This window comes from Tetrao urogallus, assembly GCF_951394365.1.
Source record: "Tetrao urogallus genome assembly, chromosome: 11".
Classification (NCBI taxonomy): domain Eukaryota; kingdom Metazoa; phylum Chordata; class Aves; order Galliformes; family Phasianidae; genus Tetrao; species Tetrao urogallus.
In genome coordinates, this window is record NC_136824.1 from 16932469 (window position 1) to 16958526 (window position 26058).

Here is a 26058-nt window from a genome sequence, read left to right on the forward strand (position 1 = left end):
GTGGCCAACGGAGTTCCAGCCTTTATACTAGTAACTAACAATTTCTGTAAATGCATGAAGTTCTTTCAGTCGTTTCTTTAATCAGATCACGATGTCTGTGGATGAAAAAGGTATGTTGGAACCCTCAGGGTTTTCAGCTCATCCTCAGGTGTGTGTGAAATGAAATTATTTTTAATAGACTCAGAAGCATGGGCCTTTACTTATGTAACTCCTTTCTGAATGTGCTGAGATGTAACTACTGTAGTTTTGTCTCTTGGTCAAAATAAATGAAAGAAAATCCCAATTTTCAACAGCTTGATTCTCTTTATTTTTATAAATGTTACCTCATTTGACTGCGCTGTCTCTAAAAAGTTTCCAGTTTGGTACAGAGAGAACAATTTATATATTTACAAAGCATCTCATTACAGTATTTTTGTTGTACTGTTTATCCAAGCTCTCAAATCATCTTGTTATTATTTAAAACAAAAGGCATACCTAAGACATAATTTTAGCATACTTTACAGGAGTATTTTGTATCCACTTGCCTTCCCTTGTAATAAAACCATCATCTGTTACTCACCTACTATTCCTTTCATAACAAACCCGCCCACAGACCTTTCTTCCCACACTTTGAATGGGTTTATGCACTGGGTGGCAGTGTTCTGTAGCATTTGGTACATATGCTTCCTCAGCCATTCTGTCCTTATCAGGGCACACGTTGAATTAATACGAACTTATTTCCAAAGGTCCCATCATGTCTGGTGCCAATTGTCTTCCATTCAACTCTGGTAGCCTGTAGTACTCAACCTGTCTTGATTCTCTGAACATCTGTATAATTTTCAGTTTATCAGCAGCTTCTTAAATAGTTCCTATGAAGTTTAACATACAACCCACATCTTTTCCAGCTATTGTGAAAAGGAGCTGGCAAGCACAGCACATATTACTTGGAGAAAGTTTTAAAATATATATTTTTTTCATGTTATCACATTATTTAATAAAGCCTTCTAGGTCAAGCAAAGTCGAGCCAAGAGAGATCCTTATTCTACTACTGAAACACACAGAAGAGCTATCAGGTGCTGGGGTAAGAGTGCAGAGTTTGGTTGGCACAAGTTTTATTTGATTTCAGAGCATGATGTTTAAGCTTTTACATGTCATCTCCAGTCATCAAAGGTTGTAGAAACAATCCTGCTGTTCCCAGAATACATACCAGGATGAAAACCCATAGAAAAATACGATCAATTACCATGGCAACATATTTCCAGTCATCCTGAATCTGAAAAATAAATCAAATATTAAGTACGCATGTTTATTAGATTTTAAAGCATTAGCAATTAGGAATCTTTAACATAGCGTGCAAGTAATTTTTTTGACCTTTCCTGTGTTTATACTGATGAAATCATCTTGAAGCAGTTTTGTTTGAGTATGCTATTTGTGCTAAACCAGAAGCTGCTTCAGATACAAAAAGTTGTTCACCAATTCATCAGACTTCATGGGATACTGCTTCTGTATGCCAACACTGACAGTAAAAAGCTTTGTGTTTTTAGGTGATCACAATTAGCCAGAAAAGCTTACTGAAATACACTACTGGTCTTTAAACAGTATGTTGCAGATGAACTGGTGCACAGTTACCTGTGTGTTTGGTACACATTTTGTAGGTAATGATGAAATTTTATTACGTTCTCATGCAAGATGTGTTGTCAAGAAAGAGAACGCTGTGCAAGAGAACTGCTCCCCAAAATTATCTACATTCAAAGTTGCATGTGTTTGTAACACAGCTTATGTAATTTACTTACACCAAACAGTGCTCTGTGTTGTCATTTGGTTTTTTGTTTTTTCTTCAAAGCAAATTGATCATAAATGCAGTTTGAGTAATGGTAAAATATATTCTTACCTCTTTTGCTTCATTCTGCATTTTCATATTTTCTGCAATGTATTTAACACTTTCAATAGCATCTCTCATTTCTGGTGACAGAACGGAAAATGAAAACAGAGGATCTACAGATTCAGAGCTGGAACTTCTTGTGAGATTGCCACTGAAATCGGAAAACTTCATCCGTTGGTACTGGCAACAGCTGCATGCCACGTCTTGACATACAAAGCCATCTTTGCAGCATTTGATTTCAGAGCTGTTGAAGCAATTTAAGTTTGAAAACTCAGAAGTGTAAAGGGGCTTTGGCTTCTGATTATTCTCTTCATCGCTGGTGGGCCTTGTCATAAACATGATCCTGGGAAGTAAGTTCAAGAAGATAGTTCTCACCCACACAGGCATGGTGTGTGTCTTGGGTGTTCTGTAGTGCACGTTAAGAACGAATACCGTAATGACAATAGACAGCGTTACAAATATCATAGTGAAAAGGAGGTACTCCCCAATAAGGGGGATCACCAGGGAGGTCGAAGGTATGGTTTCAGTGATTACAAGAAGAAACACCGTTAAAGACAGAAGGACTGATATACAGAGCGTCACCTTTTCACCGCAGTCTGAGGGCAAATAGAAAACTAATACAGTCAGAAAAGAAATCAGCAGACATGGAATAATCATGTTGATGGTGTAGAATAAAGGTAAGCGTCTAATGTAGAGAGAGTATGTGATGTCTGTGTAGATCTCTTCACAGCAGTTATATTTAATGTCATGTTTATACCCAGGAGCTTTAATAATGGCCCATTCTCCACTCTCCCAGTAATCTTTCAGGTTCATCGTAGTGCCGATTAAAACCAAGTCAATTTTGGCTTTATCATAAGACCAGGAACCAAACTTCATGGTGCAGTTCTGATAGTCAAATGGGAAGTAGGTCACATCTATTTTACATGAGCTTTTAAATATAGCTGGGGGTATCCAGGTCACATCACCCGTGTACTTCAGTAGGGCCTTTGTCTTGTCATCGACCTGGAAATCTCCAACTGCACTGCAAAGCAAATGAAAATAACATCAGGATGCATCTGATGCAGCTAGTTTCACATTGTCAGTTCATACACATTCAATCTTTAATACGGTTTGTGGAAGCCAGCAATTCCACATGCGATTCAGCTCCATGTCAGTATGCAGGACTGTCAGTGTTTGTCATAAATTATCACAGTTAAACAGCTTCATAAATTTTGAGGATTTGAAAAAAGAAAGAGATTCTCTCTTACAGTAATAACATAGTGCAGTCAGTATACAAAACAGCAAATGTGAGACCAAGCATGTCAGAACCCAAGGGCCAGCATCAAGGGATATCTGCAGTACTGATGTCTCCACTTCTTCTGCGGACCATGAAGGCAGTAAGTAGCGTTGAGGTGCATCTTTGCCTGAATTGTGTATTCACTGATGTTTTTTTTTAAGTTTTGTATCGTTCTCCTGGTCCCATCCAGCATAGTAAGATCTATGTGACAATTACATTTGTTTATACAAAAAGTAAAACTGAAAATGTAATTTTCATTCTTACGGCTGCAGTTAGAAAAGCAGCAGTGTCACTGCTCTCCACAGATTTAGGCTTTGGATCTGTGTAGTGAAACACATCAGACTGAGAGCAGAGGAATCCATTTAATTATGGTTTGGCTCTTCACAGTAGTGTTTTAGCTGTTACTTTTGTATGCTGCTATAGGAAAGGTGTCGAATTATGAGTTTAGCAGATAGAAAGTTAGAACTAGCTTGTTTGTATGTTTCAGTCTGACTCAGATAAGAAAACTGCAGTCCAAGGGAACTTATTGTCATTTCCCTTGTCAGCAGTGTAAAAAACAGTAGTAAAACTGGGGTCTCGTGAAGGGAAAAAGTAAACCTCACTTTGGCCTGCCCCCCCCCCCCAGGGCTTGCACCTTCAGGTTAGGACCTGGCTCAGCCAGCGATGCTGATGTAGATGGCGTGTAAGTAGCAGAGAGATGGGACATTGGAAAGTAAGCTTTTTCAGCAAGTTCACTGAATTTGTTGGTATTTATTAGTTTTTTAAAAAATCAGCAGCAGTTGCTCCTGTAGAATCACAGAATGGTTGGGGTTAGAATGGACCTTAAAGACCATCTAATTCCAAGCCCATGCCATGGGTCTCAGATAGCTTTCACTGGGTCAGGTTGCTCACAGCCCCATTCAGCCTGGCCTGGAGCAGTTCCAAGGATGGGGCACACACACTTTCTCTGGGAAACCTCCAGCATCGCATCACCACCACAGCAAAGAATTCTTGCTTCCATCTCACACAGATCTTCCTTCTTTGAGTTTAGAACTGTTATGACTGAACTAAGAAAACAGGTATGTGGCAGTCTTACTTGTTATATAATACAATATCTGGCTTCCAGATCTGGCCAGAGGGCACTCGGATGAATTCAGCACCTCCATAATCCACTGGATTCCACCGAAGCTTGTAATCATTCCAGATCTAATTAGAGAAGAAACGAGTCAGTGCATTAAGTTTGCAAAGAGATCAAAATCCTGTGGACTAGAGTCAAAACAAGTGCTGTGGGGTGGCTTTTAGGGTTGTTTCGTTTTGGATACCGCCACAATCAGATGTTTCTTAATCGCACATGCAAGTCAGGTGTCTGTGTGGGTCTGGAGGTGACTCAGTCCCTGTACCAGTGAAACAAGGTGAGAAAGGAAGGGAGTAGTAACTTAGGCCTCAAAAAGCACTGCCACGCAGTGGAAATGGATTGAGGGGTGCCTGTGTTGCTGTGTGAAAGCACTGAAGGACAGACCCAGGTGGCATTATTCAGTCAACCGACTGTTCATTAGTGCTCATTAAAACCCAGCTTAGCCAAATTGATGATTAAGATGAAGCTGCCTATTAAGTTGGTTATGCTGACCACCACAGTAAGTAATCGCCTTTTTAACCTATGAAGTTCCTTTTAAGCCAAGGCAGCATTGTCGAGTCAGAGCGCTGTGACGAGAGCCCCCCACGCGGAGCCTCCCGTGTGCCTTCCTATCCACCATGGCAACATTCTAGAGCGAAACGCGACGCTCGGGGACGACGCTGAGCGCAGGAGGGTTACTGCTGCAGCTGATCGCCCTCAGTTTAACAGCTGCACCCCGACGCTGGCCCCGTATTTAGACGCCGTGTTGGTGCGAGGGGCCGGTGGCGGTTACGTTAGTTGAGGCGCGCTCGCCCTAGCCGCGCTCTCACAGGGCCCGAGGCGGGAAAGAGCGAGCCGCGTGCCGCGGTGCTGCCGCGTGCCGCTGGGGGGCAGCAGAGCGCCGGGCAGCAAAGCAAAGCTGAGGGAGAACGGCCCGGAGGCTCCGCGCGTGAACCCCGCAACGTTAGGCGGCCGCCTCGTGCCGGGTTCGTCCCGCCGGGTTCGGGGAACGCTACTCACGTGCTTCAGCCACAGGTTGGTCTCCATGATCTGGTTGACTTCGTCCTGTAAAACAAAGGCGTGTCGGGTGCGGGGTCGGCCCTCCCGCGGGCGCCAGGTGGGGCCGAACACTCACCACTTTGACCAGCTGGGACATGGACACCTCGAACTGGATGATGACGGGGTCCGAGATGTTCTTTACCGGGCGGACGAACTGGTTGTAGTTCTTGAAGAGAGCCGCGTACAGCCGGTGCTCGGGCTCGGAGCCGCCGCAGCCTGCGGGGCGAGGCGCAGAGATGTGCTGCATCTGCTCTGCGATACCCCGAGCCGTGCTGATGTACGGCACAGCAACGCGCTGCTGGTGGGGAGGCCGTGCGCGAAGCTGCCCAGCAGCTGTGTGCTCCGAGCACCGCCCGGCCGTCAGCGCGGCACCGCTTTCCTTTTAGGCGGCTATTCCTGAAAGTCTCCTGCGGGCAGCGCGGCTGCCGTGCTCCAAACAGAAGGACGTGTTTTGTGCTGCTTTCTGGGTGTTGCGGCAGGCTTGTCAAAGGCACAGAGCTAACACCTGCTGAATGAACCCTCTGGACCGTAAATCAACAGATATTTGCGAGGACACTTATAATTTTTTCACTCTCCTGGCTAGTATCTTTTATAAATGAAGCAGAGGTATCCGCAGGTGATGGAGCTGAGGTGTTTAACAGCAGGTGTTGCTTTCTGGTCTTTGTAAGAGCCCTTATCTCCCTGAGACAAGGAAGTTCCCCTCACGTGTAGCTGTATTCAGATAACACTTGGAAGGTGATTTCACTTCTCAGATTAGCGAAATCACTCAAGCCAAGTTGCTAATTGAAAAATGAACATACTTCTTTGATACTTCTGAACTGCTAGCATTGCCCTGGTGGTGGTGGTGGTGGTGTTTTGGTATTTCATCTCCCAAATCAAGGCTTCCTGGAATAAATATTCAATCTCTTAGATAAGTCATATTAAAGCTAAGTTATAGCGACTCTTTATAATGGCCAGTCCCAAATTGCCAGCCTTTTGGTGTGCTACCAGCAGTTGGATTAAATCTATTGCCCACTTTATCTCCAGAATGAACGTATTAATGTTTTGTTTTTTTTTTAAATTTAAACACTTGATTTGCAGAGATAAGGCACTGTTCGCAGCACGCATTTAGAACTTTTTAATATTGTCTCTCTTCTAGTCCGTAATTGCTCCACAATATATAAAACCAAGCCTTTACACATAAGGTGCTTTCTCTTCTCGACATTAATATGGCTTTGTGTGTCTCGTTTGGCATATTGAATCAGGATGACTTAATTACCTCACAAGGAAGAGTTAGAAGCAAAACAAGACAAAAAAGCCCAACAGTGTAACAAACTGGTAGGATTCTGCACATTTCATCCCTTAGTTTGGCGTAAGCTTCCACACTTCTTAAAATAAATTGGTACCCAAGCCACCTCCTGCTCACCTCCTCAGTTCCTCCTCTACACACGACAGATAAACAAATTAAGGATCACTCACCTTGAAAGAGGATGCAAACAACAGCAGTTAAGAGGAGAGCGTGTGTGCTCTGCATGGTGCTGTGCATGACAGCCTGGCGACAGGGGCTGCCGGAGATGAGCTGAGCTGCCAGGGTTGTAGGAGCACAGCTCCGCTCCTGTGATGCGTGCAATGCCTGCGAGCAGCAGCACCCCGGCACGGCGCTGCGCAGTGCGCTGCTGGCAGCTGGGCTGGGCTGCCCCCGACCCTGCTACCCAGGCAGAATCAACTGCAGACAAATACTGTGGGCAACGAGCAGCGTCCCAGCGTGGGTTAAAGCCCGTGAAATGGTGTGTGGGTGAACGAGGTGATTCGACAACGCTGAAGATTTTTTCGATCAGCTGCTGTACAAAATCCTTCTTTGTAAGAAGCTCGTGCCATGTTACTAGGAGAAGTCTAGTTAATGAAAATCTTCCAATTGAATTGTGCTAATGAATATTGGTATTAGGGATGCCTGATTTAGCAGTGATCTGAGATCATGAGACCCAAATTTCCAATTATGCTGTGAATGTTGAAAGTTTTTTCTTGGCTCCGTCTCATCCGTGCAAACACAAGTGCTGGGTGCCCAGCTGTAGCCTGCTTCTTCACTGTGAGAAAGGGATGGTGCTGTTCCAAGGAGTAGTTCAGCACATACTGGCCTGGAGCACTTCTGCTGTGAAGAAAGGTTGAGGGAACTGGGCCTGTTTAACTTGGACAGGACAAGTCTGCAGGGAGGCCTCATTGTGGCCTTCCAGTACCTGAAGAGAGCGTATAAGTAGGAGGGGGAATGGCTGTTACGAGGGTAGATAGTGATAGGACAAGGGGGAATGGTTTTAAACTGAGATAGGGGAGGTTTAGATTAGATATTAGGAGGAAGGGGGTGAGGGTGGTGAGGCACTGGAACAGGTTGCCCAACGAGGCTGTGGATGCCCCATCCCTGCAGGCATTCAAGGCCAGGCTGGATGTGGCTCTGGGCAGCCTGGTCTGCTGGTTGGCGACCTGCACACAGCAGGGGGTTGGGACTGAATGAATATTGTGATCTTTTTCAACCCAGGCCATTCCATGATTCTGTGATTCAGTTTGACGTACATAACTTGCCAGGATCTAAGTGCAGAGTGATGAGATCAATAAGAGCAGAGGTTTGAGTTGGAGGCCTAGCGTGGCCAAAGTGTTTCAGAGTAACTGTTTTTGCACAGTTCTTTTTTTCATGAGTTGGGAAGGTGGAATTGAGGAAAGGTGTAAGATCCCAGCCTGATCCCAAAAGTACCTATTGTTGAAATCTTTTGGGGAAAGAAGATGAGGGACAATGGGGCGTTCTATTTGAAGTTCTGCTAAGGTTACTCTTTATGCATTGTCCTTGGAGAGCTTCTTAGGACTTGTGGGTTCTCACTGCAGAAATAAGAGTTTTAATCTTTTCTTACTCTCATGAAATACTCTGAAGTTAAAAAAGAAACAATTCCCCCAAAGAAACCAACAAAGAAGCAACCAAAGCCCTTTGGGTAAGGGTTATCCTCTATCAACCTTTCAGAGCCCCAGCATTTGATTTGTTTCCCTTTCAGTCAAAATTGAGGTTTGCAGTGTGGCTCATTCCCCGGGTGCCCGTCAGCTTCTATGTTAAATTGTGTATTGCTTTTTGCCTCCCCTGGAACAGCCAGGTGGCGCAGGGCTCTGCTGCACACATCCAGCAGCTGGTGAGGAGGGAGGAAGAGGGGAGAGAGCACAGTGGGACTGCACCCTTCTTTTGGGTGGTGGTGAGAGGGAAGCTGTGTGGGACATGGGACTGTACCCACCAGGTGCTGCTTTCCCTGCTGCTAGGGAAGAATAAACGACAAGCCCGTGTGGTGCTGTGTTAAGAGGTTGTGCTGGGAGAATGAGCAGCAGGCTGGATTCAGCTGCTGTTGGCACAGAGCTTGTTTATCTTGTTTGCTCTATCTCTCAGAGCATCATTCACTGCGTCCCCAGACACATGCTCTTAGGATAATTTCTGTAATTCTATTAGCTTTGAGGAAATAGGCTTTACTGTCCATTTGATTTTATTTCTTTTTTTTCTTTTTTCAAGAGAACACAGGCGTTTGGTCTTGTAGCTTAACCCTTTATGGATACGTTTCCTTGTCCTTCCTTCTCATTTTGCCTTCATGCTTTCCATGAATGAGCAGCATTATAACTGGGATTCGTGTTTGTTTCTTTTTAGCCCCAGCTAGAAATGAGCTAAAGCATCAAAGGCCAGATCACAGCCCATGTTCCCCAAAATTCAGTGTCTAAACCAGAAGAGTTTGGAAACGGCTGATCTCTAGAGGCAGTGAAGAGCCATTGTATCCAGAAATACAGGTATTTTTTTTATTTGCCAAATTGCTGAAATGTCCAGCTGTGTTTGAATGCACAGATATTTTGTCTCTAACATCACATGGTGGAGCTCCTGGTGAAACCAGCTCAGGTTTGTAGCAGGATTATTTTCTATGTCTGGGGAGAGAGATACAATAAGAACACGTCACCATGACTGCATTGCTGAACTACACAGAAGAAGGATTTGTACAGTCAAGGGGAAGTTCATCCACCTAAGAATATCTGCAACAGCAAACCGTGTTGCCTTTGCTTTTTAAAAACCCCGTGTCATGTCGTGCCCCTACTTTGTGTGTTTCTCTGTTAAGATCTGTTAAGATCAAATCATGACCAACTCATGTGATGAGAAGATTATTCCCCCACTCTACTCTGCAGTACTGGTGCTTCTGCTATTAAAAGCTGTCTGTGCTGGTCTTCATTTGCTTTCGCTGTGGGAGTGCAGAGACAATCTCAGATACACCCACCTGGAGGCAGATGGCAGTGTGGTGGTGCTGGCAGTGCTGCACATTCTGAGGGCATGCAGGATGTTGTATTCAAGGATGGTAATGGTAGGGGATGGAGATGGTGTCACCAGAGCCTTTTCCCCACTAGAAGGGAAGCAAAGGTTGGTTGTATGCTTTCACTGAAAGAGTTTAATGGAATGATCATGTTCTTTTTTTTTTTTTAATGGAAAACATTGCTGTAAAAACCTTGATTTGTTTGATGAACTCGAACCCTGTAGTTGTGTTGGTCTGTAGTCTGACATTTTTAGTGCTTCCGTTTCTCTGGAAAATTTCTATTTTTGAAATTTTGTCAAGAAAACAAAATGGAAAACCCTGTGATTGTCTGACAAGTTAAGCTGGGATGGCTTTATTTTTACATAGGTGGAGCTGCTGAGAGGCAAATGCAGCATTTCTGAGTTCCAAACTGCAATTTTATGAGGACAAAGTTCTTCAAACTTTTATGACTTGGGTGAAATTTTCCATTCTGAAGTTTGCTGTGGATCAAACTAGTTCTGAAAAATTTACAGCAATACAATCGTTTTTCCGAAGCACAACTAGGGAAAAGTATATTGCCTTACTCATGATTAAAAAGGTGTCAGGTGGCTCTGGTACATGGAAAGCACCAGAGCTCACCATGTCCTGAATGAGGAGCCCTGACTCCTAAGGGATGCTCCTGGGGACAAGGGTGTGCATTTTGAGAGCCCTTTCTGTGTTTGTCAGGTCAGAGGCTTCCATTTGCCTGAGCTCTGTGGCGGCTGCCTGCTGAGATGCCAAATCATTTCTGAAACTTTTGTCTTTGTAAGAGATAATTTGTCTGAAGGAGCCAAATGTTGTCAGTTGTGGCTGCTTGTGAAGAGTAAGACTGACTGTGAAGCAGAAGTTCTGGGGGCCTCAATTCAATTCCATTCAGGCAGCATCAAATGGAGAAGTGGAGAAGATGGGACAGGGGAGGGGGGTAATGATTGGTAGGAGGCTGATGGCTGAGGGTGCAACAGAGAGAGAAGTGCTGTTGTGGGGAGAGGAGCACAGAAAAGGGCCTGTGCTTCAGGCATGTCCAGCAGTTTGCTGGGTGGACTGCAGGGTTTGAGGCTGACTCACTGTGTCTCTGGTTGCCCCTCTCTCCTCGGGAACGTGCAGTGGTTTGTGACAGCACTGAAGTCTGTGCTGCCTTGCTCAGATTTGCTGTTCAGGCTTCATAGAATCATGGAATGGCCTGGGTTGAAAAAGATCACAATATTCATTCAGTTCCAACCCCCTGCTGTGTGCAGGTCGCCAACCAGCAGCCCAGGCTGCCCAGAGCCACATCCAGCCTGGCCTTGAATGCCTGCAGGGATGGGGCATCCACAGCCTCCTTGGGCAACCTGTAACAGTGCCTCACCGCCCTCTGAGTGAAAAACTTCCTCCTCATATCCAACCTAAACCTCCCCTGTCTCAGTTTAAGACCATTCCCCCTTGTCCTATCACTATCTACCTCATAAACAGCTGTTTCCCCTCCTGTTTATATGCTCCCTTCAAGTACTGGAAGGCCACAATGAGGTCTCCCTGGAGCCTTCTCTTCTCCATGCTTAACAAGCCCAGTTCCTTCAACCTTTCATCATAGGAGAGGTGCTCCAGCCCTCTGATCATTTTAGTGGCCCTCCTCTGGACCCACTGCAAGAGCTCCACATCCTTGTTGGACGTGGAGGGTTGTTGTGGGATTTAAAGGAGCTCCACCTTTACACTGTCTGCGCAGCACCGGCAGCTGCTCTGGCTTCCCTCTGGCTTCTCTGTAAGCAGAAAGAACTACCTAGCAGCTGGGGCATTGTGTGCACATGTGCTTATGATATTCTATGTCGTGGCAGCTGCTGGCAGATAACGTAACACAGAGGAGTCTCCTGGGATAGGCAAAGTGCTCCTCCATTCCCTTGGGTTGCCTCTCAGCTCACAGCCACTGTTTCTGTTGCTGCAGCAAAACAGCTGTGCTATTTAGGTTTAAGATTAGACATTTGAGGTGAGAGAAGCAGATTTAACCCCTTTGAATTCCACACCTTCATCCAGGCCACATGGGGTACGTCCAGAGCAGTTAATGTCTGGGAGAGGACAAGAGCATTGCCACCCCTAGGGAGAGGTGGGGAGGGAACACATAAGTCAGCAAAAGTCCTGGAATTTCTTTGAAAGTTGGGAAGGTTTCTGTGACATGTGCATATCTGTGTCATTATCTGCAGTGATCTAGGTAGGGACATTACTAAGTTCTACTGAAAGCAAATCAGGCCAGAGGTGTCTGCAGAAGCAGCCTGCTGAAGAAGACAGCTTTAAGTGTCTGCTAATCCTCCCCCAGGACAGGTGAGCCAGATCCGCTGCTCAAGTAGTGAATTTTAAATTTGTTCACCATTCATTTGTAGCTGTCAGTGCTTGTAACATTGGTGTGTGTCCTGATAACACCTCTAGGAGAAGCTGAGGTTGGTTTAGCTTGAAGAACATCAGGACTGTGCTTGTCTTTGTGGAGGTGAAGAGGTAGGCTGACATGGTGTTTGGCGGGATGCTCAGGCCCTCAGCCGTCCTTTGCCAACACACTACCTGTGCTATGTGCTTTTATAGCACACATATGTTTGTTTAGGATGGTATTTAAACCTGCTTTAACATCTCCTCAGCAAAACATGCAGGTTTGTTCTCAGGTGTCTTAGCCACCTTTCACAGCTGGTTTGTCCCCAGGATGCTTTCTTCTACTGTTAGCCTTAGATTCATGAAGGTGTGTGTGAATGCCACTTAAAGCTGTTAAAAGTTGTAGGAACATCTCAGGACTATATATAAAGGAGAATTTTTGCATTTTATTCACATTTTGTCACCGAACAGAGCGTATAAATGTTAATATTACATATTAATTTGGCCTCTGTTGATTAACCTACTAGCAGGGACAGCACAATGAGAAACCAGAGGTATGGCTCTGTTTCTCAGTTCCGTCTTAAATATCACAGTCAACACAGCTAAACAATGATTCCACCCACCAAGCTCTGTATAAATCAGACACAAATCATTCTGATGCATTTGAGGAAATAAAAGCCTTCTTTGTAGTATGGACACTGCAGTGTTCTAAGGAAAGAAAATGGCTTTCCTGAGGCAATGTATATAAAACACCCTTTTAATAAATAATCCTTGTGAGCCAAGCTGGCATATTATACAGGAAATGTCTTTCTCTAATATTCAGGCTTCAGAGAGTTGAAAAAAGAGCCATGAGATCACCAGAAGTACTGAACTCATTGGGAAAAATGATTCTTTCTTTTTTCCTTATGTATTTTTTCCTATCAAAATAATGTTGCTGCTTTCCATATCCCTACCGTAAATCCGCTGGGAGAGCAACTCGTCTGACATCTCTCTGGATTTAGCAGAGGGAAACTGAGAGCACGATGAGACCCAGCATTTATGTAGGCATTGGCAGTTTTAGATAAGAGCTAAGGGTTCGTGGCAGCAATGTGGTTTTGAAAGAGCGGCTGCAGAAATAATCCAACAGTCCCCAGAACACAAACAAGGACAAATATCCAGAGAAACAGCCTGTCCACTACCATGGCAACATACTTCCAGTCTTCAATGACCTGGAAAAAAAAGCCAGTTAAAGATATTAGCAATTTGTCATGTTATTTTGCTCTTCCTCTTGCTGATGCAGTCTTTGTTTATGAAAATAAAAGGAAGCAAACCTCAAGGTCCAGGGAACAAAATGACTTTAGACTTGGGAAGGAATTTTTCTCCTGCTACCATTCCCAGCAGTGGAGAAAAAATACTGTAAATATTTCTGAGCTGTCTTTGATGTGTGAGGTGCAGGGCATGGCTGCCTGGTGTTCCGGAAGGACCTACGGTGTAATCCAATTAAGGATTCTTTTCTTTAATTTTAATTTGCAGATGCTATTAATCTCTTTGGACAAAGAGAAAGAGTAATTATTGCTGTTAAACAAGGTTAGTCTCTGACTTTTCTTACCGGCAGTCTTCTTATCAAGAGACTTAATGAATATTAATACTGTTGCTTCTATTAAAATCCCCTCGGCTTTACATGTGTTGTGTGTGGAACAGAAAAAACAAGGCTAGTCTTAGATTCTGTTCTCAAACTGAAGTGACTTTCTGGCTTTCATTGCAAAGGATGAATGTATCAATCTTCGTTTGCATCTCGAGAATGATTATTTTTCCTCTGTCATTGATTCTCACTAAACGTGGGACATTGTCACCCCAGTGACTTCACCATGCTTTGTCATTTATCTTGTCTCTTAGATTAGAACATGACACATTTTTCCTTCAGCACACACTTCTAATTCCCTCTGCTGCTAATGGCAATTTTGCACTTCTGAAATGAGGCTGTAGTAAATGCACACTAACAGTTATCAGACCGTGATCGTGAAGATAGCAGAAATTAAGGTTATGAATCCATAAAACAGTAATATGTGGTATCAGAGGACCCTGTGTGAAAAGCATTCTATTCATTTTTAATGTATGAAATACCCTTGAAAGTTGCTCTTAGTCTCAGTTGGATCTTTTAAAATGCAACATGTTCTTGCAAGGATTTCTGAGCTATTAGAAAACTTTTTGCCTGCTCTGTGAAGTGTGCTGCTTTTCAGTCAGTCTCAGTGCGTGTAGGTCGTGTTGAATGTTAGCATCTGATCTTCATTTATATTGACAGTAATTTCAGTTAATAGAAAACATGAACTACTCAGCAGCATGTTCCTAAGGGACTTCTGCAGTATCAGAAGCCAGGCTTCATTTAGTCTGCTTGGCAGGAATGAAGAACTTACAGTCCTACTGGGATCTGGGACTGAGCAGGATGACAGAGGGGATGCTTGGCAATTTTCCTTAACTGTGATCTAAACAAAACTCTGAACCACCTGAGTATTTCTGAGCATTATCTGTGGTGTGTTTGCACCAGCTGTCTTGTGCTGCCTAGTAGCTCGGGTAGGGCATGTGAACAGGACAGCAGCAGCACTGCTCACGTGTGCCCTGAATCCTGTCCTTCTCATAGCCAATAACAAGTGTGATTTAACTCAAATGGAAGAAGTATCAGTTCTGCTGGCATTAGGATTTTGATTCTACCCATCGTGTTTGCTGTAGCAGAGCAGCTTAATAGCAGCTTGTCTTGCTGAATTCGAGACAGAGATCTTCAGGTGTTCTCAAAGGTTGAGCTGCAGGTACACTGGTTAATGTGAGCTGATGTGTTGCAGTCTGTCTAAATATGATGGGGAAAAATATTTTCAAATAGAGTTCTCTCTGACCTGGCAGTCAGCATTACTGTTTTCTCTGCCAAACGCTACCTGAAGGTGACAAGACAGCTTTTTCAAGGGTGTTTCCTGACTTACTGATCAGCGTTCTCTTTTTGTGTGGTCCTAGTAATTTACCAAATTCATTAAGTTTTTTTTAACCCTTAGTTAGAATATCTTGAAAACCTTCAAGGTAGCTAGAGAGTGCAAATCTCCTTCCTGAAGGAAAGCATGCTACAGAGGAGGACGAGGGAAGAAGTTTGGAGGTTTACTTACACTCTGGTCATTGTCATCACTTTTCATGTGCTCTGCTATAAAGCTGACTCCATCAATTGCTTCTTGGACTTCGGGAGAAAATTTTGTGCCTGTTCTTAACCTAAAATCTCGATGGCTGCTGACATTGTCAAGAGCATCAGTGATTTTCATGTCGTACTTTTTGGCAGAGGCTGTGTTCACAAAGTAAGTCGAGTTCTTGTAGAAGTCAGCTGTGTCCATGCAGAGATTCTCTGCTCTTGTCTTTTTGCAGTTGCACGGCTTTTGCCGTGGCGAATTATTTTCTGGACGCTTCATGAACAGGTAGGCTGGGAGTCTTTCAAGGAAAACCAGCTTTACCCACGGAGGCATGGTGTGAGTGCTTGGAGATCTGTGGTGGACATTGAGTACGCAGACACTGGTAACTATGGAGAAGGTCACCAGTACCATTGTAAACATGAGATACTTCCCGATCAGTGGAACATCTAGAGATGTTGGAGGAACAATTTTGGAGATCAGCAGTAAGAACACGGTCAAAGCAAGCAACACAGATATGCATAAGGTCATTTTTTCGCCGCAATCTGAAGGCAAGTAGAACACCAGGATGGCTAAGGATGTAATTAGCACACAAGGAATTATAAGATTGATGGTATAAAAAAGAGGTTTCCTTTTAATAATGAAGTCATACGTCACATCAACATAATTGGGATCCAAAGGATTTACAGTTCTTCTTCCTGGGAGTGCTACAATGTCCCATTCTCCACTTGGTGTAAAGTCATCCATGCTTGCCATGGAAGTTTTAAGTACCATATCAATTTCTGTATGATCATACGTCCAAGACCGGAACTTTAAGGTGCAGTTTTGTTGATCAAATGGGAAATGCTTAACCTCAATCTTGCAGGCACTCTTGTAAATTGCTGGAGGCAACCAGCGAATGCTCCCATTATTCTGTACAATTGCATTTGTGTATAGTGAAACTTCGTATGTACCATCCGCACTGATGAAAGAAACAGGACAGAAACAGGAGAGAAGACCAGCAAACATTAAGAGGAAAAGTTAAAGACAGAAAAACTTTGTCAGTTTTTGCCTTGTGGGCCTCAGCTGTAGGAGTTAAAGCTTAGTAAGGTTTCAGTATTGAATTCTACGTTGTAGGCAGCTATATAATTTGACAGGGAGATTAATGTATGCATTTCTCCCAGACAGAGAACTGATATTTTGTCCTGTAGTTACAGTAAACAATTTTTATAAAATGATTATTAAATAAAAAAAAGTGCACATTTTATCCAAAGACCTCGAAGCATGTTGAAATATTTCTTACAGTAATTAAGGCTTATAGCATCTTTGAAAGCTGGGTAAAAATGGGATCATTCAGCATGAAAATGGAGGTACCTTTGATTAGGAACACAGCCACAGCCAGGAGCACACAGCAACACTCCCAAATGACTTAGACAAGGAAATAGGGATGAGCAGCTAGCTGGAAATGCAGGGAGAGTGCAGGCAGAGAAAATGTAATTATGTGGTTTATAATTTATCACATCATTCCAGTTAATGTTTGCGTGTTACAAAACCAGGACAGACAAGCCACGGAGTTCTTAATGCCCACAAATGATCTTGGCTTTGTATCTCCTCCGAATGCTGCACTTCCCCAGGAGAGTCTCCTGTGTTATGATGGGCCTTTTAGTTCAGGGAGAGGATCGTTGTCACTCAGTATTCAGAGTGGTTTCCTGTCCACTATTTCTGGGCAAGCAACGTGGGGGTTTTTAACCCACCAGGTGTCCCCAGGCAGTAACTCAAAGTGGTCAGTTGCTGAGGAATATTCTTGAAATCTAATGTTTCTGAGCACGTTCAGTGTATTATTCCAGATGTGCTATGCAACACCTTTCACACTCAGCCAATCTTACTACCCAAGGAAATTATTGCAGCAGGGAGGAGCAGCTGTCAGTGACTCTTTCTTGACATTTGAGGAAATGCAACTGTTTTTATTGACACTGGGTTAGCACTGTTAGACTGCAAAAATGAGTCTAGACGAGATACATTCCATCTCTTTTTGATAAACAAATGCAGTTGTAAAGAAATGTGTGTAACCTAGAGATAATATGTAAATAAATGTATATAATGTAGAGACAACGTGTTGAGTGTAAAAAATGAAAGAGAAAAATCAAAGCACAAACCAGTGAATATCAACTGGCTGTGATTAACTAGGACCATTTTACTGCAGTGGGACATCTGCTCCTTCAAAGTTAATAAAACAGTGTCATTAAAAGAGCTGTTTTGGTGCTAAGGCTGATCTTTCTAAGCAAGGAATTACTACAAGCATCCAAGGCTTGGCACCTGTGTTGCTGCTCTCCAGATCAGTTACGTTTGGCTGTGTAAAGGCTTCCTGCTGCTGGTGAGACCATGGTGGCTGGTTCAGTAGGCAGTGGAACAACCAGACGCAGAAGCAAATGGCAACAGTGCTAGGAGTCTTTAGTTTTCTGCTATTCTGTGGGTTGTTATTTGTCTGTTTTGGTGTTGTTTGTTTGTTTTTAGTAAATAAACGATATCTTTTTGGCATACTCTGTCTCCCTGACTTAGATTTATAGTTAAGGCATACGACACAGTGGGTAGACTTCTGGGCTGACAGTATGTGTGAACTTTTGCTGGCTGCCCTTGGCTCTGTCTGATGCCTATGAAACACTGCTTCTGCAGGAGAAAGTTGTAGGAAGGAGATGATCCTTTATCTAAGGTTTAATTTGAATCTTTGTACTGCTGTAAAAGTTTTGATATGGGGAGGCTTTCGCTTGTTTCTGTGCATTTAGGAAGCTTTCAAAAAGTGTTCCGTGTTGCCCCTACAATCCATTAAGCATTACCATCTGGGGAATACGGAAGAAAGAAGCCAGAGGGCAGTGTCACAATTCAGCAGAACAAGATTTGAGCAGGCAGAATACATCCTAATCCACTGGCTGAATTATTTTGTGACTAACGCAGTAGTTTTTGGTATTTAAATATTTCTCTAAGCTCATCTCCAGCAGTAGGATTCCAGGGACTTAATTCAGATATATATAAACTTCCTACATTTCCCATCTGTACATGTTAGTAAACCATTATGTATTCTTGAATTCATTGGTTTTCAAAAGTATCATGACATTGCATTATACATTTCAGTTATTGTGTGGTTTTGCTGCTTGTTTGTTTTTCTTAAAGACTTGATATCATTTACTTCAGGGATCTGCTAGAGACTTAAACCAAACAGACATAAAAATTGGCAGTTATTTGTTGTGGCAAAGCAGTATTGGACTATTCCACTACCAAGCTTTTCTTTTTCTTAGTGCTGTGAAGCAACAGGGTCAAATGTTGACAGATTCATGATATGTTCTTATAATCGATTTTGGAATCGATTTTTGAATGCTTTATGAAAACAGAACATAATCTGGTTTTGAAAAGGAATGTTAACTGGCAGAATTCTGATGCCTGTGACTTTGTAACAGGTTTATGACTTGGAGTCTGTGTTGAAAGGACAGAAAAAGAAGTAGGAGGCAAAAACGTAGCCAAGTGCCTAAAGTATGGGATAGAAATGCCTTTTTGGAAATGTGGTCAGTGTGCAGCTGTGCTTGTATCTATAGCTCATGCTTGCCATGTAATCTAATCTGATAAAGACTTGTGTCTGGGCTGTCAGCCTCCTCATGGATGTTCTGCTGTTGTAACAACCCATGCTGCAGACATGGCCCAGGTCTGCTGGAATCTCTAAGACTTTGTTTTGCTGAAGTCTTGTAGGCAAACACCTCTGTCAGATATACTGGATACTAGCTATAAGTTAGCAAATTTAGCTTTGGAATTTGATAAGACCTATTTCATTGGTTCTGATGCTTTTTTTTCTTGATACACGATTATGATTTTGTTTGCTGTCTGCATAAACTATGGATGTTCTACTTACTTATTGTAAAGCACAATGTCTGGCAGCCAGATATGTTTTGCAGGTATTCTCAGCATATTTATTCCTTCGTAGTCAGAAGGCTTCCAAGCCAAACGATAATCAATCCACTCCTAAGAGAGGAATTGTACAGTTGTGATGGGGGTATCCAGACCAGACAACAAAACAATCACTATGATGGAGTGAAAGCAGTTGTGTTTGTGGATTGCAAGAGCATGCTTCTGTGGGTTTTATTACCTGGTTTAACCAGACATTTGTAGTCATGATCTGCTCTCGTTCATTCTGCAGGGGAAGACAGAGAGAAAAGTTGTTCAATATTATTGCAGCAGTGTACTGTCAGTAAGTCTCCATGTATATGGCTCCAAGGGGCTTTTGACAAAAACAGTTGTGACTGGTGTGAATGTTGCTACTTGGGAACAGTTTCTTCCCACAAGCTGATTTATTTATTTATTTATTTTCCCCCTGAAGATTTGATTTGAAACAGAAGGCACACTTTGGCCACCAGGAGCCCAATAATTTGTTTAAAGTTTATGTAAGGTTTGTCGTGAAAGCTCTTGGCTGGCAGGCTCTGCTTCACGGAACTGGCACAAGTTTCTCTGCAGCAGATCTGTGCAATCTGGGGTTCTACTGGATGAACAAGATAGGAGATCAGAGAATTGGGAACATTTCTACAGAAAAAGAAAATACTTCTTTGCTGCTGAAGATGCTTGGTATTCTTAGAGCCCATAAGAGCATTTAGTTTTGCCTTCTGCCTGAAGAGTGAAGGCACAGGGAGAAAGGGACTGAACTGCATCATTCTTGATCCCTGCCCATGCAGAGAACCAGCTGTCTGCATCTTTTTCACCCAGGAAAGAGCAGCAGAGCTGAAAGCCCCAGTTCATGAAATCATTCCCACTTATGTGCTAGATTTTATTCAGGCTGCTGTTAATGGCTAAACCTGACTTGGCATCAACAGTCCTTGGAAGGACTGTTAAACACATGTTAACTTGGAGTAAAAATGTCTTTCAGACCCTCTGCAGTCAATTTTATTGAAGATGGGGAGTTGCGTACATGAGAATTGATTTAATGGTTTATGATTGATATTTAGTGATTGATTTAAGCTATTCCAGACAGAACTAGCATGTCTTTCTCTTAGTAACATTTCACTGTGCTTTGCTGATATACTGTGGGATCTTAAGCTCTCTTCCTGGCTTGTTTTCATACCAGTAAACCACATTTTGCATTTTGCAAAAAAAAATGGCTTAGTATTACAAACACAGTACAGAATAGATCCTGATCTAGTGTAACTTCTGTCAGCTGCACTGAGGTAATAGCATGATTTTGATTTTTGATCAGTGGGATTTTATTGGATGAAGATCTGGCTCTGTCCTTATTGCTTAGGCATAGACTGATCTTGCTGTTGTAGATGCATTCTGAAGTAAAACCAGTAAATTGCATGTATGGGCCCTGCCTACCAAATATTATGTAAATTATAAAATAATAGGGACAGGTAACAACAGTCTGACTTTTACTTATATGCTGTGCAGACAGTAATGAGTTAAAAAGGAACAGCTTAATTTGAGCTTACCACACTGATGAGCTGTGCCAGGGAAACCTGCAGTTCTATAGATACCAACTGGGATGAGTTGACAGCTGGGCGAATTAACTTGTTGTACCTGTCAGGACTCAGTAGGTGGTTCATTAGCTTCTCCTCAGCATCTGCTGCAGTGCTTCCTGTAAGACATCAGATATGGGGTTACAGAAGGGACACCAAGGGCCAAGCTGTGGCGATCACAGAAGTCCTATGCATCACATCATTTTCATGAAGTAATGAGGGCCTTTGGTTTCTTAAAGATTGTTGTAGGCTTGCATGAACAGAAGGAATGGTGCTTGCACCAACATCCTGCTGAAGTGGGCTGTCTGTCACAGAGCACAGATTAAAGCAGGTAACTCAGGGCGCTGTGGGTTTCTTTGTACAGAATGAGGTAAAGCTCAGATTGACAAGTACTTTTGGGAACTCATTTGCAAAGCGGAAGCAAACCCACACTCTTATCAGCAGAGAAAGAGTGTTTCAAAGATCTCAGTGAAGGGAGTCTGGGTGTGACTTCGCTCTTCATTGTCATAGGAGGCAGAAAAATGATTGCAGTCACACTTAGAAGCTGAAAGAGCGATCAAGGTGAGCTGCAGAAGTCACAGTGATAGCATGCTCTTTGGTAGGCTGCAATGTTTCTGTTTCAGAATGATTTTGTATGGAAATCAGAAGTGCTAATCTAAGCCTTACTTCATGTGGGGAAAAAAAACCCTGATTTGATTTGGACTAGCAGAGATATTTCAATCTTAGACAGTTGAGGCTGGAGTTCGGAAACTGCAAAATACAGGATCAGCAAGCTGCTATCAAACCAGCCTGAACATTCTGCATGGAGCAGAAGGACCTATGGCACAACTCCAGAGGTAAATGCATCTGTTCCATGTTCTTACTCGTGCTTTTTGATGACACTTTTCAAACCTCTGTTGGCCACATAATAATTGTGATGCCTATGGTCCTGGTGACGTGCTGCTGACTGTACTGACCCCTTGCAGGGGAGCAGTTCTGTGTATGTAGAGTAATTCTGTGTTGTGTGATACACTTGACAGGGATGGACACAGGTGTTTTTGAGAACAGATTCTAGTCCAGTGAATGGATTGATTCTTCAGTAGGAAAGGGTACCGAGCTACCCCAAAAGTGCAGAAATGAGAATAGTGTCACTGCAGCATATTTGCTTAATTGTTCTCCAGAGTGGAAAAACACCACATACAAGTGTTTTAAATTTACTGTGCTTTTTATGCTGTAGCATATCCATGAGACCCAGAGAAAGGCAGATGTAGAAAGACCAGAAAGGTGTATGTAAGCAGCCAAGGTCTATGTGCAATTTAATGTCTAGTTTCCACGTGAACTGGGCTCCAGGCTACTGGAGAGACACAAATCCCTCCTGAAATTTGGTACTTTTGAATTCCACTCAGATTAATAAATACTACAAGAACTTCTTGTTTATGATCCAGTAAGCAAGCAGAGGGACATGGAAGAGAGCTTTGTCAAACAGATCTTTTATTTTTCTACGAGCTGCTTTTTCACTCGAGCTCTGGGGACAGGAATCACCAGGCTCGTTTTAATTCTGTTAAAACCAGTATGTGCTATGGCACAAACAATTGTGCCACACGTGCTTAACCATAACAACGTCCTTCAGGCTTCTCAAGTACAGGCTTCTCAAGTACATCCCAAGCCATCTTGGAGAATACCAGTGTTGTGTTGGTTTGTTTTCTGATTACAATTGCTTTGCACTTGTTTCCAAGTCATTATAAAAGCCCTTGTACCATGCAATATTTTAATATTATGTTCATTCTCAGTGTAAGCCTCCCTAATCAAAGGCTTATCAAGCTAGAGCTATGCTGATCCTCGCTAAGCTTCAGATTCTGTTGGTTTTTGGTTTTTTCTTCCTTGTGTTTTGCAATTAAGATGGAGCTAAATTTGATACTATGTAGAAAGTGGGACTGCACCCCAGGAACGGATCATTTTGTGTTTAGAAGGCTAGCTGAAAAGCCTTGTGGTAGCTACAGAGAGAATCCTGGTTAGTTATTTTTGTTGTTTGTGGTCTCTTTTCAACAAAAATCGTGTGCTGCATATGTAACTGATATAAGCAGACTGCTGCAGTTCAAATATAAGTAGATTGTCGTTTGGTTTGTTTCATACAGTGCTCACTGAGTGCTGCTAGCAAAGAGTGAATTCTTGTTTGAATTGTTTTCACTATCAATAAACTGTGCAGATGAATAATTGCCACGACATCTCATAAAAATGGTTTGTTAAATAATGAATCCCTTGGAGACACTCCTCTCTGTTCTTAGGGAAGGGGCTCCCACAGCGAGGGATTATTCTATTCAAAACTGCCACCTCATCCCAGCCTTTCCATATCTTAATCATCAAGAATAAATATCAAAAGGGCTACTTTGATATTTCAATTCGGTGCTTATATCCAATACCACTAGGTGTCAGCAATGCACTGCTTTAAAGGCTGCCAGGTCCAATCTCCTGTAAATAAAGTATAAAAACAAATGGTTCTAGAATCATTTTTATCATCTATTTTCCATTACCAATATTGTTGTAACCAGATGTCACCTAATGAAAACAAAATTACCGGTCATTCAAGTTTGTCCTTTGTGCATTTCATGATGTTCATGACTGCACTGGAATACTTCTGTTTTTCTCCTCAGAGTTGGAAAAAATGCAAGTGCACTTTTTTCTGCTCATTAATTCTTTTTTTTTTCTTCCCAAAGTAGCAGTCATCAACAGAAATGTTACAGGGAGCAAATGATGCTTTTGGACAGATGATCTTAGCAAGACTGATGAAGCAGCCTTCATCTGGGGGTAGACTGTATTTGTGTACTGGAAGCAGTAATTGGGAAAAAGTACCAGAGTGGATCCTGAGCTAAAGAAATTGTAGCCTCACTGAACATGCTGCACATCTGTTCCGTGTCGAGGAGAGCCCATTGCCTATAGCTTGCAGTGCAGATTCTGCAGTAAGTTTGTATTCTGTGTGGGAGTTATGACCATTAAAAAAATTGCTCCAGGATGCTCCTAGTTTCCCAATAGAAGAAACAAAAACAGATTTGATTCATTACCCAGTGTAATTTTTACCATTTACATGGTCTAATTTATATATAAAACATGAAATATCTCTTCAGGCTGTGCTCCATTGCTTATTTTCATAGTGGCATTACAAATATGTTAGGTCTGAATAGAAGAGAACATGGAGCAATGCTGATAGATACAGGCATGTGCACAGTTATCACTGTCTAAATGGTAACATTTAACATAAGCCATGTTTCCCCATATCCCTGACCAGACATTTAAATAACTGTTGAAATAATATTTGCTTAGAAATAATACCTTGTACAACAGACTGTCATTTTTGTTCTTTCCTCTATCACATATGATTTATGCCAACAGTGGTGACATACCAAATTCCCATCTGTAATTAGGAAATAGCAAGTGGGATGCAGCAACAAGATAACATTTATCTTCTCTGAAATCACTTAATGATGTTGTTGCTTTTCAGTGGACTCGAGTAAAAAGGTTAATATAGTGTCTTACAGTAATGTGCACTAATTTGGAATGCTTATTGTTCCAATGGAAATAGCAGTGAATTTATTTTATTGTAAAGACTATTTTAATTTTCCCACTGCAATTAATGGGAATAAAAAGGAAATGCCAATGAGTTTAAAAATATGTAATGTAAGGTAGGCCCTCGCTCTGGTTCCATAGCAGATGTTTACAAAAGTTGCCTTTCAGTAACTGAAGAAGGAAAAACATGGGTCGAATTGGTAAATGTGAGAAAGATGTGATTTTGTCCTAGTTCAGTTTCGGTTTCGCTCCAGACACTTCAGTGGAGTCGCCCTGTGGAAGATGCTCCCATGGTAAATGTTCTGTGCTGCTTCTGAGCTGTGCGTGTTGGCTTAAACAAATGCAAGAAATGCTGATGGGCTAAAAAAAACTGCTCTTAATAGACATTTACATTTTTTAACATGTATTTATATATTACAACTTGATTTAATCACTAGTTACATACAAATCAAACAATGAGGAAGTAAGAACTTAGCAAAATACATGAACTTGGGTGAATAATTGTAGAGAAGATCTGTCTCATGGCTTATGTCTCAGTTCCATTTTTATTTTTTCTCTGTCACTACTTGCTTTTCCTGTCACAGATGATCGTGGAAGAATTGAAAGGAGCATTCTTTAGTGATTATCCCTGCAATCTCCTACTGTCATTTTATCTCCAACTTACTGTCTACATATCCACAACAGTGGATTTGCTACTATCTAAAACAACACTAAACAATATATTTCATGCATCTTCTTAAAGTCTGCAAGCTTCTGAAGTGGTAGAAACCGCTTGAGAGCTTATATCACTGTCCTACCTCCCAGCCACAAAAGCTATCACTGCTCTGCAAACTGTATGTGAAAGAAAAGATCACTTACCGTTGAAATAGAAGGAGCCCACTACAAAGAGAAAGAGAGTGTACGTATTCCTCATGGCAATAACAGGAAGAGGTGGTTACTGCTCTTCAATTAAGACAGCTGGCAGTAGGCTCTGTTGTCAGGGTTGCACAAGCAAGAGATGTAAAAGCAATCCTGAATCTTGGAGGTATTAAATCCCTGGAAAGAGGCAGACAGTAGGACCTGGCAGAAGCATTCTGCAAAGTGGAGTTTTCATAAGCATTGTGGTCCCTCCCCCTTTGCAGCTGTTTAAAGAGCTTTGTGTAGAGGAAAAGCACATAAGAAGAGGGAACATAATGTGATAATGTTGAATGAGAGGAAATGAAAGAGCAAGCTAAGGAACATGATCCGCAGAACAAAACTGCTTAATCTGTGCTACTAGATAACATTTAGAAGGCTTTCTGGTTAATAAATGCAGGAGTTGGGAGCAGCAGCGTGAGAAGAGCTGGATATAACTTTGTGCTGTAGGACCTGTTAGTAAAAGTCACGTGAATAAATTATAGACCTAGCAGAGGTCATCTTCTACGTCAAGAGAAAAGCTTGATTGCCTGACTACAACACTCTGAGACCCACACGTATGGTCCTATGAACCAGAACTTCAAAAGGCTTTTTGAGAGCAGCAGAAGAGAGAGGGGGAATTGGTTGTCAGCAGCATTTGGCTGGATTTCGTAAGAACATAAATGCAGCCTGCTGATAAATGGCTGTAGCCATGAAGATTCTCCAAAGGAATGATAGGGGAATTCTGTGGAAGTTGTCATTTACAGCTGAGGAGTTCAGCAGAGTGTACAGTATTGTGTGTTTTGAAACTTGCCATGGAAATATATGTGGAAGGAAGGAGAAAAAAGAACTTACCTGTCCTTTGCAAGCACCATAGGACAGACTGAAGCTTCTTCATAGAAAATAGATGTTAATCCTGTAATTACTATTTTATGTCCATACTGAGATTCCTTTCTGCTTAAGGTAATCACAGTTCTGCTCTCATCCCACCTCCCAGCAGTCAGACTCCCAGTGGAGACATTCCTGTTTTACCAGCACAACCTTTGTATGCACTAAGCACTTAATCTTTACTTCTGCGTATAGCACAGTTGCTGCAGAACTGCAGCTTTT

At 42.4% G+C, this 26058-nt stretch overlaps 2 protein-coding genes across 2 annotated transcripts; both read right to left on the reverse strand.

The window, feature by feature from the left end:
- Positions 1 to 1123: 1123 nt before the first annotated feature.
- CHRNA3 (cholinergic receptor nicotinic alpha 3 subunit) lies at positions 1124 to 6868 on the reverse strand (the record flags this gene model as incomplete). The annotated part of the gene is made up of 6 exons (XM_079541134.1): positions 6748 to 6868; positions 5366 to 5505; positions 5251 to 5295; positions 4213 to 4322; positions 1871 to 2882; positions 1124 to 1252 (listed from the first exon to the last, which is right to left on the reverse strand). Exons 1-6 carry the CDS (start codon positions 6812 to 6814, stop codon positions 1124 to 1126), a joined length of 1503 nt encoding a protein of 500 aa, XP_079397260.1. The 5' UTR covers positions 6815 to 6868.
- Positions 6869 to 12994: 6126 nt separating this feature from the next.
- Positions 12995 to 24988, reverse strand: CHRNB4 (cholinergic receptor nicotinic beta 4 subunit; the record flags this gene model as incomplete). Its single annotated transcript, XM_079541133.1, has 6 exons — positions 12995 to 13135; positions 15056 to 16028; positions 18945 to 19054; positions 19179 to 19223; positions 20509 to 20654; positions 24934 to 24988. 6 exons carry the CDS (start codon positions 24986 to 24988, stop codon positions 12995 to 12997), a joined length of 1470 nt encoding a protein of 489 aa, XP_079397259.1.
- Positions 24989 to 26058: the final 1070 nt, after the last annotated feature.